General features: G+C 47.9%; 2 protein-coding genes across 2 annotated transcripts; one reads left to right on the forward strand and one right to left on the reverse strand.

Annotated features, from left to right (window-relative positions):
* Nucleotides 1-4,096: 4,096 nt before the first annotated feature.
* Nucleotides 4,097-5,883, reverse strand: ATP5IF1 (ATP synthase inhibitory factor subunit 1). The gene is made up of 3 exons (XM_005313558.4): nucleotides 5,689-5,883; nucleotides 5,417-5,529; nucleotides 4,097-4,391 (listed from the first exon to the last, which is right to left on the reverse strand). The coding sequence occupies exons 1-3, from the start codon at nucleotides 5,773-5,775 to the stop codon at nucleotides 4,244-4,246; spliced, it is 348 nt and encodes a 115-aa protein (XP_005313615.1). The 5' UTR covers nucleotides 5,776-5,883; the 3' UTR covers nucleotides 4,097-4,243.
* A 1,456-nt stretch (nucleotides 5,884-7,339) lies between these two features.
* Nucleotides 7,340-10,824, forward strand: LOC135977276 (SRRM2 protein homolog rsr-2-like). Its single transcript, XM_065577229.1, has 2 exons — nucleotides 7,340-9,217; nucleotides 10,173-10,824. The coding sequence occupies exons 1-2, from the start codon at nucleotides 8,668-8,670 to the stop codon at nucleotides 10,718-10,720; spliced, it is 1,098 nt and encodes a 365-aa protein (XP_065433301.1). The 5' UTR covers nucleotides 7,340-8,667; the 3' UTR covers nucleotides 10,721-10,824.
* Nucleotides 10,825-13,406: the final 2,582 nt, after the last annotated feature.

Raw genomic sequence — 13,406 nt, forward strand, 5'->3', positions numbered from 1 at the left:
AGCTTTTACTTGACTTTTCACGTACGAAGAATTGTGACACCCTTCAGTCCAAGATTTTTACCACAGCTTTATCTTTTCCTTCTTCATAATACTGAGCATTGATTGCAAGGAAATTTCTGTTTCCACGGGTTGCTGCATCCATTTTCAGATAGCACAATTTTTGCTCCAAAGCTTTGAGCTCTTTGTGACCAGACTCAGCTGTGCTGACAACTAAATGACGAACAGCATCGTGCCCCATCGAAACACCAAGCTGCCGACCTATTTCACCTGCAATTTTTTGGAATCCTTTGTTCTTTAGCCTGAAGGTAGTGAGCAGTGTTGAACTCAAGCAAACCATTTCCATCAGCCCTTCACAGAAAGTATTGGCCTCAAAGGTTACAGTCACCATGGATGTCTTCAAATATGAGCAAAAAGAACAGGAGTACTTGTGGCACCTTAGAGACTAACAAATTGATTAGAGCATAAGCTTTCGTGGACTACAGCATATTGCATCCGAAGAAGTGGGCTGTAGTCCACGAAAGCTTATGCTCTAATCAATTTGTTAGTCTAAGGTGCCACAAGTACTCCTGTTCTTTTTGCTCATACAGACTAACACAGCTGCTACTCTGAAACCTTTCAAATATGAGTCAAGTTTTGTTTGCTCAATTTTTGGTTTTTCAGATGAAGCTCTGCAAAAAATCTTTTCTCCAGGAGTTTTCAAAGGGCCAGATGAACGTCGTTTAGCTGTGTCAGCTTTCTGTTTTGCCTCATCTTCTTGGTCCTTTTTTGTAACCAGAGCCACGGAGTTTTCAGGATGGTTACGTTTTACATGCCACCAAAGGTTGAAATTTTTCACAGCCCTTGCTTCACTTGTCTTGAAGCTACATGGTTTGAGCTCGCCATTCACTTCCTTTTCCACCTTGCACGTTGCTGATTTCTTCTTTGCTTTTCCCAAAAAGCCCAAATTTGGGCTTTTCAAATTCAAAAGTAAAGACGTTGTTGAGATCCTTTTCCGTAAATCAGCTATCACAGGGGACAGATTTGATTTTTTTGTTGAAGTCATGGCCAAATCTTCTTGTGCTGCTACCGCATCCAAATGTTTGTTATGATATTTGAAAAGCAATGAACAAAAGCATTACATTTTTTTATAATGTACTTGCTTGTGATATCTTAACCACTTACGGTACTTCAAATTTATTTTGGATTTTCTGGACAAAGTGATCACATTTTCTTTTTACGCAATTTTAACATGTTTCTTGCAGTTTCAATGAAGTATTTTTAATATATATATATAATATTTGTATTTATAAATTGCAAGTTAGTTTATGAAATTTTGCAGTAAAAATATTTGAGATATTTTCCAAGTTCTTAATTAATATCTCAAAAAAGCTTTAATATTGATATATCAATGAAATTTGGTATGTGCCATAGCGTTAGTATGGGCTATCGCTGTTCTACAACATTAATTGTTGGGAAGTAACGAGGCTACACGTTACAAGGTTGAAAATAAACTTTATCAGGAAAGCGGATTCAAATTGCAAGCACAGTCCTTTTAAAAAAAAGGGAGCAAATTTTCAGAAATATATGTTTTTGCTTCATCACCCTGAATAGATTATACAAGAGAGCAAACAACAGGTTCTATCTTGTATAACGTTTCCAGCCTGATGAAGGAAAAATATATTTCCGAAAATTTGCTCTTTACTAAAAAGAGTGTGCTTACAATTTGAATCCACTTACCCGTTAAAGTTTATTTTCAACGTTCTATCATACATCATTAAAAAACGATTTAAACTATGATTTAAACTATTTAAACCATGAACTGGGTGGACCGGACCAATTTTATTTAATATTTTTTAAATCTTTGACTATAACAGATATGACTCTGGAATATGATTTAATGCTAAAACATGCATTAAAATGGTACTCTTATTTTGTATAATTAACCGTGTCCGAGAAACCTGTTTAAAAATGTTAATCTGCTTAGATGCTTAAAATGATACAAACAATTTTACCTATTACTTATTTTTCAACTTTGGAACCATAAGTTTCAAATGTAATAATAAATAACCAAAAATTAACAACTTATTATGGAACATAATATTACCGCTCGTAGCCAGAGGCAGTCTATGACAAGCCTTTCTTGAAATATGAAATAAAAATGACCGCCAGTTCGGGACACCTATGGTTTAAATAATTTTGGATAACGTAATATGGTAGCACATACAAACACTAAGACACGGACATAATTTCATTACTTTATATTAAAGCGTTTGAGATATTAATCAGAAATTAACTTTTCATCACCTCCTTGAAGGGACTGTAGCTCCCTTAGGAAGAATTTTAGAATAAGTGTTCACAGAAATGTTTTTCTCTTAAAATGACCTAAGGATTCACGCCCAAAGTTGTGTTGGACATTTTCCAATCACTCTGGATAGATCACAAAAATCACTCCTAATTTATGCAAAAATGTTTACTGTATATTTATATGCCTGCTGCATGTGACTTTTTCAGTAAATTTAAAATTACAAACAATGCTACCAAAAGTCTGCTGAACAGATGACATATAAAATAAATCTACCAGAGTGATACAGGAGCATGTACAAATGAAGAAATGTACCGGTAACGGGAGCCTGTGTGAGAAATGAGCTTAAGTGGTTAATATCTCTTGCAATATCTTAATATATCAATAAACTTTTTTTTTTGCAATATACCTGTTTGTGGTATCTTAAATGTTGCGTCTTGCATCACACTTTTCTGTGATCGCAGCACTCAGCGTGTCTCGTTGATCAACCCTTACAAAAGTAGTATCAAGACATACTAATCTACGTAAGTACGTACTCGGCTAACCTTGGCACAAGGGCGGGAGTAGTCTGCAGCGTTCCTGGATGTCTGATAATTATCTAATTCTTTATTAAAACATATCTCCAAAAAACTTTGAAATTTTGTATCTGTACATTAAAACTTGATTTCGGCCGCAGTGAGAATAACTGACATATTACGTAAAGTGGTAAAGTAGATGTTAATATCAATTTTTATACAATCTGAAACTTTTTGGCACCTTTAGGACTTTGATAAATATCATTCATTTTGGATTGAAAATGGAAAAAAAATTGGAGCAGTCAAAGCCTTGTTTTTAATTAATTAACCCAGATTAAGTGATTAATACCTCGGGGAACAAACAGCTGTGCCTCTCTATCAGTGTTATAGAAAGCGGACAATTTGAGTTTACCCTGTATAAGCTTTATACAGAGTGAAATGGATTTATTTGGGGTTTGGATCCCATTGGGAGCTGGGTGTCTGGAGACAGAAGTACTTGCTAAACTGGTTTCAGTTAAGTCTGCAGTTTTGGGGGCATGGTTCAGACCCTGGATCTGTGTTGCAACAGATTGGCAGCCCAGAGAAAAGCAGCAAAAAGGACCAATTTTTATGAGAAACAAGATCAGTGGAACAGGTCAGCCACCGACTCAACGCTTGCCTCCTCACCGCCCCGAAGTATAAAGCTCCCCCGCCACCTCACCTGCCTCCCCGCCCACTTCCCCAGCCCCATGCTCCCGGCTCACCTCATCTCCCCCCCCCCCCCCCATCTTGCCTCCTCACCTGCCCCCCCCCCCCTCAGCCACTCCCCCCTGCCACCAGCTCACCTGCCTGTCCGCTGCCGGCTTGCCTACTCCCCCCACCGTCAGCTCACCTGCCTGCATGCCGCTGCCCCCACCCCCTACCGCTGGCTCACTCTCACTCCCCAGCCTGCCACTGGCCTCTTCACCACCCTGCCCAACCGCTGGCCAGCCAGCCGTTGGCTTACCCCAACGATTGTCTACTCGCCCCCCGCAGGGGGCACAGTGAGCTCACCTACTCACCTCCCACGGGCCACACAGTGAGCCCACACGGGCCACATATTATGCAAGCCCGATTTAGCTGATAACTCTCCAGCCCATAATCTCATGTGGGGGTTCAATTGATGCTCTAATTACCTTAAATTTGATTTATTTAGATGTGATCTACAGAAAAGTGTAAAAAGCATTTCAACTCTAGAATGAAGAGCTCCTATATGAAACTCCAACAAGAGTTTAGTTGAAAAAGAAAAGGGTTATTTTTAATAAGACCATCACTAAACAGATCAGGAGACTGATTTTTATTTGACTTTTGTAGTACATCCTCTAACAGAGAAAACTTAGATTATGTTGGCTAAAGCAGACAGTCTTCAATGCAATGATTACAATGAGAATCACTGACTGTACATGAAAAAAAACCAACCAACAGCAGCTTAATCATCATCATCACCTTTAAGTTTCTTGATCTTGATCTTATGGCGTTCGATTTCTTTCTGCAGCCGCTGTATTTCTTTCTTGTGATGATCAATTTCTTCTTCGTGATGTTCCCTCAAAGAGGCCAGCTGTTCCCTCTCCTTGTCCCTGCACAGTGCACATCACCAATTCAGACAAACCAAATTATTTGGGAGTTGGGAGATGGACAGCCTACTTAATGGAAGTCAAAGTCAAACACCCCCCTCCCCCCACAAGTGTTTCCTAGGCACAGAATGGTTTCAAAGCTTAAATAGCTAATTGGACCACTTTCATTTCAGGATAACTGCAGATAATGTTTCCATCTAGATAAGAACACAGGTCTCTATAGATTGATAGACACCACTGGACATGAAAGCTAGGCTGCTCAGCTACACCGACAATCCCCACCAAGCAGGTATGTTATCCTGGGCGGGTGCCAATCAGGACTGCTCTGCTGTTAACATTTACCAGACCTGACCCTATCGAGCAGCAGTGGCTCAAAAAGAAGAGGCTAGAGTTTACCAGGTCTTACTCCAATTTTATGAAGAGAAATCAGGTTGTAATGGGTGAGAGGGTAGGGTCTGCAACACATGCAGGTCACTACATAAGGTGCTTGGATACTACAAGACAGATTTAACAGAGGGCAATCTCAGTTATTGATTTTTGTTAACATACAGGAGGATTTGCTGTCTCAGCTGGGATATTCCCATGTTTTTCTCCTGCCCCTCATCTCATGGCTGCAGCTGGACTCTTCTCTTATTCTTTAAGAAATCGCCAATACCAGAGCAAATGCAGCATTTAGCCAGAAAGGATTCTCACGGCTAATCAGCTGTTGAGTTGACAGGACTATTACTACATAGGGAATGAATGTAACTGGCTTGAAAAACCTAGCACCTGACGGCACAGAAGCCAGACCCACGAGGCAGAGCAGCAAGCATGTGACCTCGTTACACAGACAGCTGCTCTGCTAATGTCCCCAGCCAGGGGAGTCAGGGTGTCCCAAGGTTACAGACAGTAGCAGGGGCAGGACCTAGGGGATGGGGCAGCCATGCTTACCCCTGGAGTAGCTAATCAAGGACCACGTGGGAAAGCAGCAGCAGAGCCAGGAACAGAACCCAGGAGTCCGGGCGTCCCACGGGGCGGAAAAGACTCACCTGAAGTATCGCTCCTCATGGGCCGCCTGCCTCTTCCCAAAGGCCCCTCCGGCCTCACGGATCGAGCCGCCACCGCCGCCGCCCTTCCCAGCCCCGCTCCCCAGCTCGCCCAGCTGCAGAGAGAGAGAGAGAGACATCAGGGAAAGCCCAGGCCCTGCCTACCTCCCCCGGCGCTTCGTCCCCTCCCAGCACCCCCCTCAGCTCCAGGGACACAGTCACGTCAGGGGAGCCCCCCCAGGCCCAGCGCTCCCCACGCGGCTGAGCCGCGGTACCTGGTCGGAGCCCGAGCCCGAGCTCCATCCCCGCTGCTGCATCACCAAGGCCCCGCGCAGGCCTCCGCGCAGCCCTGCCGCCGCCATTACCCGCCTGCCCTTGGAACGGACTAACTCGGAGGCGCTGCGGCCCAGCCTTACAACGGCGCGCGCAGGGGGAGGGGCCGGCCGGGCCAACCAGCGCCGCGCGCAGGGAGAGTCGCACAACAGCCCGCGACGGAAGGGGCAGGGCGGGGCCGGCTCCGCACCAATCAGTGTCCTGGAGAGTGGGGCGGGGCCGACAAGCCCGGACCCTGGAAGAGCGCGGGTTGCGCGCGCAGGCTGGGAGCTTGGGGGGGCTGTGCGGTCTAGAACTCGCGGCCTGCAGCTGGCACCACTGGGTGTCCTGGGGCGGGCGGACTGGGCCATGGCTAGGTGCAAACGTCTGAAGCACGTGAGTCGACGTGTCCCAGCCACGGGCCGTATAGCACCCTTGGGCTTGGAGCTGTGTGTCCAGGCCTCGTGCAGGGCACCATGGGAAGCTGCTGTCCAGTGCAGTGCGCTCATTGTCTTTTGGGACGTTTTGGCAATGCAAGGGGGGCAGAGGTGTCCTGCAAGGAGTGACTGGGAGCAGCCGCTCAAGTTCTCCTCATACAACTTTCTGCATCGCATAGCATTAGCCATGGCTCATCATTTGCATGCCTTTAAAAAAAAAAATCCCTCAAGCTTGCGCATTTCTCACTGTTCACCATCTCTAATAGAGCATGGAACCCAAATAGCTGTGCACTAGTGTCATGAGTGGTGCAAATAGAGGCTGAATGATGCTCCAGTATTTACAGAAGTCACCTCCTACAAGACAGGCCCAACAAAGAAAATAACAGAACACCACTAGCTGTCACCTTCAGCCCCCAACTAAAACCTCTCCAGCGCATCATCAGAGATCTACAACCTATCCTGAAAGATGATCCTTTACTCTCACAGATCTTGGGAGACAGACCTGTCCTCGCTTACAGACAACCCCCCAACCTAAAGCAAATACTCACCAGCAACCACACATCACTGAACAAAACCACTAACCCAGGAACCTATCCTTGTAACAAACCCCGATGCCAACTCTGTCCACATATCTATTCAAGTGACATCATCATAGGACCTAATCACATCAGCCATACCATCAGGGGCTCGTTCACCTGCACATCTACCAATGTGATATATGCCATCATGTGCCAGCAATGCCCCTCTGCCATGTACATTGGCCAAACCGGACAGTCTCTACGCAAAAGAATTAATGGACACAAATCTGACATCAGGAATCAAAATACTCAAAAACCAATGGGAGAACACTTTAACCTGTCTGGTCATTCAGTGACAGACCTGCAGGTGGCTATATTACAACAGAAAAACTTCAAAAACAGACTCCAACGAGAGACTGCTGAGCTAGAATTGATATGCAAACTAGACACAATCAACTCCGCTTTGAATAAGGACTGGGAATGGCTGAGCCATTACAAACATTGAGTATCAGAGGGGTAGCCGTGTTAGTCTGAATCTGTAAAAAGCAACAGAGGGTCCTGTGGCACCTTTGAGACTAACAGAAGTATTGGGAGCATAAGCTTTCGTGGGTAAGAACCTCACTTCTTCAGATGCAAGAAGTGAGGTTCTTACCCACGAAAGCTTATGCTCCCAATACTTCTGTTAGTCTCAAAGGTGCCACAGGACCCTCTGTTGCTTATTACAAACATTGAATCTATCTCCCCTTGTAAGTATTCTCACACTTCTTAACTGTCTGTACTGGGCTAGCTTGATTATCACTTCAAAAGTTTTTTTTCTCTTAATTAATTGGCCTCTCAGAGTTGGTAAGACAACTCCCACCTGTTTATGCTCTCTGTATGTGTGTATATATATCTCCTCAATATATGTTCCATTCTATATGCATCCGAAGAAGTGGGCTGTAGTCCACGAAAGCTTATGCTCTAATAAATTTGTTAGTCTCTAAGGTGCCACAAGTACTCCTGTTCTTCTTTTTGCGGATACAGACTAACACGGCTGCTACTCTGAATCCAGTATTTACAGAGCTCTACGAAAAATTGCAGCTGTGGTGGGGACATGATTATTTTGTGGAGGAGAGATTGCTGCTGTGGGATATAGCAAAAACCAGTTCAAGGCATAGGTGCTGACTCTGAGGCTGCTCCGGAGGCGGAGCACCCACAGGGAAAAATTGGTGGGTGCTCTGCACTCACCGGCAGTATCTCCCTGCCCCCCCCCCCCGAGCGCTCCGCATCCCCGCTCCTCTGCCTACCTCCCAGCGTTTCCCGCCTGGCCGCTGCTGTTTGGCAGCGTTAGCACGCTTGGGGGCGGGGGAGAAGTGGGAACATGGTGCGCTCAGGGGAGGAGGTGGGGAAGAGGCAGGGCCGGGCACTGGGCAGGGATTTGGGGAAGGAGTTGGAATAGGGGCAGGGAGGGGGCGGAGTTGGGGTGGGGACTTTGGTGAAGGGGTTGGAATGGCGGGGAAGAGGTGGGGCTGGAGCAGGGCCTCATGGAAGAGGTGGAGTGGGGTTAGGGCTGGGGGCCGAGAGAGGGGTCGAGCACCCACTGCGAAGAGGGGAAGTTGGCGCCTATGGCCTGGTCTACACTACGACTTTAATTCGGTTTTATCAGCATTAATTCGAATTTACCCTGCAACCGTCCACACAACGACGCCATTTATTTCAAAATAAAGGACCCTTTAAATTGATTTCTGTACTCCACCCCGACGAGCGGAGTAGTGCCAAAATCGATTTTAACATTTCGAATTAGGGATAGTGTGGCCGCAATTCGATGGTATTGGCCTCCGGGAGCTATCCCACAGTGCATCATTGTGACCGCTCTGGACAGCAATCTAAACTCGGATGGACTGGCCAGGTAGACAGGAAAAGCCCCACGAACATTTGAATTTCATTTCCTGTTTGCCCAGCGTGGAGAGCACAGGTGACCACAGATAGCTCATTAGCACAGGTAACCATGCAGGCCGATAATCGAAAAAGAGCACCAGCATGGACCGTGAGGGAGGTACTGGATCTGATCGCTATATGGGGAGAGGATTCAGTGCTAGCAGAACTTCGTTCTAAAAGACGAAATGCCAAAACTTTTGAAAAAATCTCCAAGGGCATGATGGAGAGAGGCCACAATAGGGACTCAGATCAGTGCCGCGTGAAAGTCAAGGAGCTCAGACAAGCCTATCAAAAAACAAAGGAGGCAAACGGTCGCTCTGGGTCAGAGCCGCGGACATGCCGCTTCTACGCCGAGCTGCATGCAATTCTAGGGGGGGCCGCCACCACTACCCCACCTGTGATCGTGGATTCCGGGTCGGGGATAGTCTCATCAGCTACACCTGAGGATTCTGCCGATGGGGGAGAGGAGGAGGAGAAGGAGGAGGAGGATGAGCTTGCAGAGAGCACACAGCACTCCGTTCTCCCCAACAGCCAGGATCTTTTTCTCAGCCTGACTGAAGTACCCTCCCAACCCTCCCAAGCCAGTATCCAAGACCCTGACCCCATGGAAGGGACCTCAGGTGAGTTTACCTTTTAAAATATAAAACTTGTTTTAAAAGCAAACGGTTTTTAATGATTACTTTTCCCTGAGGACTTGGGATGCATTCGGGGGCAGTTCAGCTACTGGAAAAGTCTGTTAACGTGTCTGGGGATGGAGCGGAAATCCTCCAGGGACATCTCCATGAAGCTCTCCTGGAGGTACTCCAAAAGCCTTGCCCCAAGGTTTCTGGGCAGTGCATGCTTATTCCGTCCTCCATGGTAGGACACTTGACCACGCCATGCTTGCAGCAAGTAATCTGGTATCATTGCCTGACAAAGCCTGGCAGCGTATGGTCCCGGTGTTTGCTGGCATTCAAGCAACATCTGTTCTTAATCTTGCTGTGTAATCCTCAGGAGCGTGATATCACTCATGGTAACCTGGTTGAAATACGGGAACTTAATTAAGGGGACAGAGGTGGCCGTTCCTACTGGACTGTTTGCCTGTGGCTGAAAATAATTCCTTCCCTGCAGTTAGCCAAGCGCAGATGGGAAATTGGCCCTGAGCTTTTCGCGTTTGGCTAGCAGGGATCTTCCCTGTTACCAGCCATGCGGTGGGGGGAGGGGTACAGCGATCATCCCAGAGAATTCATGGCGGGTGGGGGGGGGGGTGGTTAGTTTGTTTTCTGCTGCTGCTCAATGTTAACAGAAAAACCGCAGCACTCTACGGGCTTTGCTTGGTATGTGGGAAAGGAGGGCGCAGAAGCTGTAAGACAATGGCTTACCATGGCCGCATGCAAGCCGAATTCTGTTGCCCGGACCTGTGATCTCTAGCAGCAAAGCCACAGGCACTCAGTATTAAGAGGCAAAATGCGACCTTGCACAGAAATCACATGTGCTATGTAATGTGAATAGTGTTGGTCACCATGAAAGAGTATAAGCATTGTTCTGCAAAATGTATCTTTTAAAAAAATTCTCCCTTTTTTCCCCTCCCTACAGCAGCTGCAAATTCCTCAAGCCTCCCTCCTCCATCCCGAAGGCTATCACAGATAAGGCGTCGTAAGAAGAAGACGCGAGACGAGATATTTGCAGAAATTATGGAATCCAGCCGCAGTGACAGAGCTCATCTGAATGAGTGGAAGGAAACGGTTTCAAAGTATAGGAAAGAAGCCAGTGAACGTGAGGACAGGAGGGACCAACGTGAGGACATGAGGGACCAACGTGAGGACAGGAGGGACCAACGTGAGGACAGGAGAGACGCTCGAGATGAGAGGTGGCGGCAGGAAGATCAGAGGAGGCAGGATGCAACGCTGGGGCTGCTGCGTGAACAAACAGACATGCTCCGGCGTCTGGTGGAGCTTCAGGAACGGCTGCAGGAAAACAGACTGCCGCTACAGCCCATGTACCCCCCTCTCCCCTCCCCATGTTCCGTATCTTCCTCACCCAGACGTGTAAGAACGTGGGGGGGGGAGGCTCCGTACACCTTCCCATTCCACCCCAGTGGACAGCCCAAGCAAAAGGCTGTCATTTTTTTAACCTTTTTTTAGTGGCCTTTTCCTTCCCACTGATCCTCCTCCCAAATCCCACCCGGGTTCCCTCCCTCTTTTTCTAATCTATTAATAAAGAATAAATGATTTTTAAATGATAGTGACTTTATTTGGTTTGAAAGCAAGCTGGGGAAGGGGGAGGGTGGGTTCCTTACAGAAAAAGAGTCAATAAAGGGGGCAGGTTTTAATGAAGGAGAAACAAACAGATATTTCACACTGTAGCCTGGCCAGTCATGAAACTGGTTTTCAAAGCTTCTCTGATGCACAGCGCTTCCTGGTGTGCTCTTCTAATCGCCCTGGTGTCTGGCTGAGCGTAATCAGCAGCCAGGCGATTTGCCTCAGCCTCCCACCCCGCCATAAAGGTCTCCCCCTTACTTTCACAGAGATTGTGGAGCACGCAGCAAGCAGAAATAACAATGGGGAGATTTCTTTGGCTGAGGTCAGAGCGAGTCAATAATGAACGCTAGCGACCTTTTAAACGGCCAAATGCACATTCTACCACCATTCTGCACTTGCTCAGCCTGTAGTTGAACAGCTCCTGACTCCTGTCCAGGCTGCCTGTGTATGGCTTCATGAGCCATGGCATTAAGGGGTAGGCTAGGCCCCAAGAATAACTATTGGCATTTCAACATCCCCAACGGTTATTTTCTGGTCCGGAAAGTAAGTCCCTTGCTGCAGCCCTTTAAACAGAGTAGTGTTCCTGAAGACGCGAGCGTCATGAACCCTTCCCGCCCAGCCCGCGTTGATGTTGGTGAAACGTCCCTTGTGATCCACAAGTGCTTGCAGCACCATTGAAAAGTACCCCTTGCGGTTTATGTACTCGGTGGCTTGGTGCTCCGGTGCCAAGATAGGGATATGGGTTCCACCTATCGCCCCACCACAGTTAGGGAATCCCATTGCAGCAAAGCCATCCACTATGGCCTGCACATTTCCCAGAGTCACTAACTTTTGTAGCAGCACCTGAGTGATTGCTTTGGCTACTTGCATCACAGCAGCCCCCACCGTAGATTTGCCCACTCCAAATTGATTTCCGACTGACCGGTAGCTGTCTGGCGTTGCAGGCTTCCACAGGGCTATCGCCACGCGCTTCTCAACTGTGAGGGCTGCTCTCATCTTGGTATTCTGGCGTTTCAGGGCAGGGGACAGCAAGTCACAAAGTTCCATGAAAGTGCCCTTACGCATGCGAAAGTTCCGCAGCCACTGGGAATCGTCCCAGACCTGCAACACTATGCGGTCCCACCAGTCTGTGCTTGTTTCCCTTGCCCAGAATCGGCGTTCCATGGATAGAACCTGCCCCATTACCAACATGATCTCCAAAGCACTGGGGCCCGTGGTTTCACAGAATTCTGTGTCCATGTCCATGTCCTCATCATGCTTGTCGCTGCACTGCCACCGCCGCTGCCTCCTCGCCTCGTTTTTCTGGTCCTGGCTCAGCATAAACTCCACGAGAACACGCGAGGTGTTTACAATGTTCATGACTGCTGTCTTGAGCTGAGCGGGCTCCATGCTTGCCGTGGTATGGAGTCTGCAGTGTTCACCCAGGAAAAAAGGTGCAAAATGGTTGTCTGCCGTCCGTTGCTTTCATGCAGGGAGGGAGGGAGGGAGGGAGGAGGTGAGGCTGTACCCAGAACCACCTGCAACGATGTTTTTTGTCCCATCAGGCACTGGGATCTCAACCCAGAATTCCAATGGGCGCGGGAGACTGCGGGAACTATGGGATAGCTATGGGATAGCTACCCAGAGTGCAACGCTGCAGAAATCGACACTAGCCCCGGTACTTGGACGCACACCACCGAATTAATGTGCTTAGTGTGGCCGCATACATTTCGACTTTATACAATCTGTTTCCCAAATTCGAATTATATAAATTCGGATTAATCCCGTAGTGTAGACATACCTTATGTTTCAAGGTTGTTGGTGCTTGTGGAGCACGGCTCATGAGCCAGGGAAACAAGTACTGACTGGCAGGGCAGGCTCCAGCGTTTTTGCCGCTTGGAAAAAAAAAAAAAAGCCGCGATCGGCAGCAGTTCGGCGGCAGCTCTACCACCGCCACTTTGTTCTTCGGCGGGAATTCAGCGGAAGGTCCTTTCCATTGGCCACCTCAGGCACCTGCTTGCTGCGCTGGTGCCTGGAGCCGCCGGCCCTGTTGACTGGTGAGATCGCATTGTAATGCAGACTTGGGACAACTGTCAGTGGCTGCACGTTCAGATGCAAAAGGTCACATTCCTGGATCTGTGCACCAAGCTCATCCTGGTCCTTTCAGTGCAGGGAGATCAGAAAGAGAGCTGCACTAACAGTGGACAAGTGAGTGGCCATCTCACTCTGTAAGCTTGCAACGTTGTATTACTACTGGTCAGTGGGAAATCAGGCTGCTGTTATACAATTGTGCAGGGCCACAGTCACAGGATTATGACTCTTAGCAAAGTGGAGGACATAGTGGTTAGGCTAGATAATACTTAAGCGATGTCTACACTGGCAAAGTTACAGCGCCGACAGTTACAGAGGGCAGCGCCGCTCAGAGAGTGCAGAAGGAAAACTGCTGTTGTATGTTCACATTGGGGGGTCAGAGGGTGCGGCCGGAGGAGCGAAGGGACCGGCTCCTCGGCCATCGCGCCCCACGCTCAGCGCGGCCCCAGCATCGCCGCGGACGCCTCCTGCGGCGGCTCAGGGCTCGGCGGCTGAGCAC

This window comes from Chrysemys picta, chromosome 23, assembly GCF_011386835.1.
Source record: "Chrysemys picta bellii isolate R12L10 chromosome 23, ASM1138683v2, whole genome shotgun sequence".
Lineage (NCBI taxonomy): Eukaryota > Metazoa > Chordata > Testudines > Emydidae > Chrysemys > Chrysemys picta.

What these genes read in the sequence shown, in the direction of transcription:
- ATP5IF1 (XM_005313558.4), bottom strand. Translation starts at nt 5,775, where the DNA reads ATGGCGGCGGCAGGGCTGCGCGGAGGCCTGCGCGGGGCCTTGGTGATG. An exon ending in CGGGCTCGGGCTCCGACCAG is followed by an intron (nt 5,530 to 5,688) that starts GTACCGCGGCTC and finishes CTCTCTCTGCAG; the next exon opens with CTGGGCGAGCTGGGGAGCGG. An exon ending in CATGAGGAGCGATACTTCAG is followed by an intron (nt 4,392 to 5,416) that starts GTGAGTCTTTTC and finishes TGCACTGTGCAG; the next exon opens with GGACAAGGAGAGGGAACAGC.
- LOC135977276 (XM_065577229.1), top strand. Translation starts at nt 8,668, where the DNA reads ATGCAGGCCGATAATCGAAAAAGAGCACCAGCATGGACCGTGAGGGAG. An exon ending in CCCCATGGAAGGGACCTCAG is followed by an intron (nt 9,218 to 10,172) that starts GTGAGTTTACCT and finishes CCCTCCCTACAG; the next exon opens with CAGCTGCAAATTCCTCAAGC.